The sequence below is a fragment of the Entamoeba dispar genome, genomic scaffold, assembly GCF_000209125.1.
Source record: "Entamoeba dispar SAW760 scf_1105229462179 genomic scaffold, whole genome shotgun sequence".
NCBI lineage: Eukaryota > Evosea > Mastigamoebida > Endamoebidae > Entamoeba > Entamoeba dispar.
This window is the reverse complement of record NW_001855063.1, coordinates 55,219-59,187: the sequence shown is the minus strand read 5'-3', so window position 1 is coordinate 59,187 and position 3,969 is coordinate 55,219. Positions and strand designations below refer to the sequence as shown.

Here is a 3,969-nt window from a genome sequence, read left to right as displayed (position 1 = left end):
TTATGTTATTTCAGTTATTGTTTATCATATGAAAAGATTTTACTAATAAGACAAACATATTAGATTGTAAGTATTTTGTGTTTATGAATGATTTTATATATTTTATTAATGTAAATATTAATATAATGAATATTAATAAATAAAAAAAGAATATATTAAGAAGCACTACTGGTCTAATGGTAGAATTCCACCCTCCCAAGGTGGAGATCCGGGTTCGATTCCCGGGTAGTGCATCTTTTATTTATTTATTTTTTTTTTATTTATTTTTTTTTTTTTTTATTTATTTTTTTTTTTTTTTAAATAATTTGAAGAAAATTTATTAATTTTTATTTTATTTTTAAGATAACATAACTGGTAGCACATTAAAAGAGGATCCTTCTATACATCCATGTTAGAAATGGTCTCTATTGTAGAAGTATAGATTATTGAACTAATTGAACTAATCACTTCTCAATATGATGAATTTCTAATTATGAATATATCTATTGATTGAACTTTTGTTTTTAATATTATGTATTATAATTTTAATAAGTAAATAATTGAAATTAACTCATTTTTTAATTAATCAAAAAAATATTAAAATATTATAATTGTATTTATCATTTCTTGAATTTTGATTATTAATATTTTAATATTATTCTTATTGTTAAATTGATTTAATAAATGATATGATTATTATTTTGTTTAATTTATAGATCTTGTACTTTTTAATTCTTCTTATTTTATCAAAATTATAATATTATCTTTTATTTATATTATCTTATTTTTATTAATATTTAAATTAATCTAATTTTTTATATTTGAATCTATTCTATATTTTAGAATATAATTATTTATTATTTCATATTTTATCTTTTATTGTTTTATTATATTTTTAATTTCGGTTAATTATCATTCATTTTACCATTCATATTAAATTATATATACATAAATTCTTATTTCAACATTAATTGATTAGTTTATATATTATTATTAATTTAATAATATTACCTTATATTATTAATTATTTCATTTTTTATTTTTATATTTATACTACTTATAATTTCTATCATTATTTATTTCTCTTTCTTTCTTTATATTCTTAAATTGTATTATAGTTTTAAATTGTTATTATTTTATATTGACAATAACAGAACCCATCAAAAATAATATAATTGATAATACCTTATCTATAAAAATAAAATAAATGAAAAATATAAAATATTACAACAACTATGAGATAGATAAAGAAGAGTAAAGTTATAGTGTTATGAAATAACTATCGTTTCATTTATTTTAAGAATATAATTTTTCATTAATTTGGAATTAATCATTAAATTTAATTTTTTTCAAGAAATAATTATTAAGATTGAATAAAGTTTCTTTTGTCATAAAATCTCATAATTTTATACAAAATATTATAACCTGAAAACAGTAGTTTAATATAGTACATCTATTATATGTAAATAAATAAAAAATAGATAAAGAGTAAAATATTACAATACTAAGTCTTGAAAAAATAAAATAAGAATAAATAATATTTTAATTTATATTATTAAACAATCAACAAAAATAAGTAAAATAAAAAAGAAATATATCACTAATAACATGTATATATATTTATTAATAAAATAAATATTATAACTGAGATCTTTAAAAAAATATTTTTATAAAAGAGAAAACAAATAACAAGATGATAAAAGAAATATATATCAATGTATTGTATTAAAAAAATATCTTTTAAGCAAATATTTAATATTTAATTTTATTTATTAACATTTATTTATATATTATTATTAAGAATTAAATCTAATCTATATTTTACCAAGTTTTTAAATTCTTAATATTTAATAGTTATATTGATTTTAATATAAATTAAATATTTAAATAAATATTTACGTATAATTTTAATGTTCTTGAGAGTATTACATCATAAATAATTCTTATTTTTACATTAAATTAATATTTAATTTTACAGTTATATAAAATCAATATTTTATATACTAATTTTATCAAAAATAGGTTCATGTTTATAACTATCTATAATTATTACCTCATTTTTGTATTTACTAAAAAGTAGTCTCTTTAGTGTATTATTAAATATTATATTAACTATCTCATTAAGTTATTAAATATTGTTTAAAATTACAATAACAATAGTTATATATTTAATTCTTTTCTAAACTCCCTTATTTATTATTTTTCAATTTCAATATGATAATTATATCATTTTTTGATAAATAAGAATGTTTCAGTCATTCTCAATTTAATTTTTTTTATCTCATTAAATAACATTTATTATCACATGAATAATTCAAAAAGATACACAATGATTGAACTATATGATTATCTACTCTGTTTTTGATCTTTTTTTTTTAAAAAAAACAGGTTATGTCATCTAAACAAAAAAAGTGATATTAAAACTCTTTACAATAACTTTAATTTTATTGTGTTGTTGTTTAATTTTTGTTATATGAATACTTCTTCTTGAAATATTCTATTTGATTAAATTTAGTATTAGAACAATGAACAAAAGAGGATTAATAAAAATAAAAACAGATGATTGGATAATTTCAAATATTTTTTTGTTATATATTACAAAATAATTTAAACATAAAACAATCATATGATAACAAACAATAATAAACTATAAATATAATAAAATAACTATAAAAATTTATTAATTATTTTGAAATATTTAAAAAACCCTATTAGTGAACTAAGAAAGAATATCAGCACAATGGTTTGTTTCATTCAACTAACTGTTATTATTAAAAGAAAAAAACAACAAATACAACTAACAACATTTAGCCAAAACAAGTTCAAGAATTCAAACAAATTTTGAAACTTTTGAAATCAGGTTCAATTCGTGCCGTTCGTGTCAAGACCAACGGTGAAAACACTAAGTTCAAGGTTAGATGTGCCAAATACCTTTACACTTATATCTGTGCCGATAAAGCTAAAGCTGAAGAACTCAAGAAAGCTATTCCAAAGGATATTCATGTCGTTGAAATTGCTAAGAAGGCTCCAAAGGCTGAATAAATTGAGTGGGCTTTGTGTTGATTTTTTATTTTTGAGAATAAATAAAAAGATATAATCCTTTCAAATTATTTATAATAGGTCTAAATGAAAAATAGTTAGATAATGTTTGGCAAAGAAAAAACCTATTTTTCTTTAAAGAAATGTAATAATTTCTTCTTTCTTCTTCTTTCTATCTTGAAAAAGATGGTTATAATAGTCATTTTCATTTCTGTTAAAAGTACTAATAAATACAATAAAAATGGCTATTGAAGAAGAACAAATTGAAATTATAATTCCAAATGACGCAATCTCAGAAATAGATGAAAATATACCACAAAATCAAAATGGAAAGTTAGCTTCATTAAAGGCCTGGTTAAAAAAATCACTAGATGAAACAGCACGGAAGTACTTATCTAGTGATACTCACTCTGCTTTATATCAGATTTATGATATGTTTAAGAAGCAGATGAATGACTTTAATACTGTTGACGCAATAGCTGGAACTTTGTATATCTATGTCTTAGATATTCCATTGTTAGACAAGATTTATCTGATTCATCAAGGGGTAGAGTCAGCCAGACTAGAACCACAGCCAATGTTTGCTACTTTAAAGTTTTTCTTATAATAATAATTATTCAAAGTTATTAATGTATAGAGCCTTAAGTGAAGAACACTTAAAAAGACTTTTTGAAATAACTCGATACACTATTGGAATTTACGGAGTAATGGGATTAAAGCCAAAAGATCTTGTAGAAAATGTAGAATTTAAAACAGAAGAATTTAATTTAACAGTCTTTCTTAATCATACAAAAACTAAAAAAGAAGAGGTTGTTGAATACAACGCATCTGCAAATACGTATGATCCAAGTTATCTTATTTGTGTAAAAAAATCCATGAACGCTATTCTTATAGTACTAAGAGGAACATTATCTATTTCCGATTGTGTCACAGATTTAACTGCATCACCAG

General features: G+C 19.7%; 2 protein-coding genes across 2 annotated transcripts in view, besides 15 other annotated features; both read left to right on the top strand.

The window, feature by feature from the left end:
* Positions 1 to 90: 90 nt before the first annotated feature.
* Positions 91 to 159: a sequence feature (AT_rich).
* A 76-nt stretch (positions 160 to 235) lies between these two features.
* Positions 236 to 298: a microsatellite.
* A 13-nt stretch (positions 299 to 311) lies between these two features.
* Positions 312 to 341: a sequence feature (AT_rich).
* Positions 342 to 350: 9 nt separating this feature from the next.
* Positions 351 to 487: a repeat region.
* Positions 488 to 500: 13 nt separating this feature from the next.
* Positions 501 to 600: a sequence feature (AT_rich).
* A 10-nt stretch (positions 601 to 610) lies between these two features.
* Positions 611 to 777: a microsatellite.
* Positions 706 to 875: a microsatellite.
* Positions 876 to 958: 83 nt separating this feature from the next.
* Positions 959 to 1,122: a microsatellite.
* Positions 1,123 to 1,141: 19 nt separating this feature from the next.
* Positions 1,142 to 1,206: a sequence feature (AT_rich).
* A 62-nt stretch (positions 1,207 to 1,268) lies between these two features.
* Positions 1,269 to 1,346: a sequence feature (AT_rich).
* A 147-nt stretch (positions 1,347 to 1,493) lies between these two features.
* Positions 1,494 to 1,577: a sequence feature (AT_rich).
* Positions 1,578 to 1,590: 13 nt separating this feature from the next.
* Positions 1,591 to 1,877: a sequence feature (AT_rich).
* A 34-nt stretch (positions 1,878 to 1,911) lies between these two features.
* Positions 1,912 to 2,000: a sequence feature (AT_rich).
* Positions 2,001 to 2,070: 70 nt separating this feature from the next.
* Positions 2,071 to 2,153: a sequence feature (AT_rich).
* A 393-nt stretch (positions 2,154 to 2,546) lies between these two features.
* Positions 2,547 to 2,685: a sequence feature (AT_rich).
* Positions 2,686 to 2,719: 34 nt separating this feature from the next.
* On the top strand, positions 2,720 to 3,021 carry EDI_037170 (60S ribosomal protein L38, putative; the record flags this gene model as incomplete). The annotated part of the gene is made up of 2 exons (XM_001739419.1): positions 2,720 to 2,722; positions 2,791 to 3,021. 2 exons carry the CDS (start codon positions 2,720 to 2,722, stop codon positions 3,019 to 3,021), a joined length of 234 nt encoding a protein of 77 aa, XP_001739471.1.
* Positions 3,022 to 3,259: 238 nt separating this feature from the next.
* The window catches only part of EDI_037160 (lipase containing protein, putative), a gene marked incomplete at both ends in the record, with an annotated part of 1,610 nt that continues 900 nt past the window's right edge, over positions 3,260 to 3,969 (top strand). Inside the window, 2 exons of the mRNA XM_001739418.1 lie at positions 3,260 to 3,597; positions 3,665 to 3,942. Of these exons, the coding sequence (XP_001739470.1) occupies positions 3,260 to 3,597; positions 3,665 to 3,942 (616 nt within the window). The remainder of the gene's footprint in view (positions 3,598 to 3,664; positions 3,943 to 3,969) is intronic.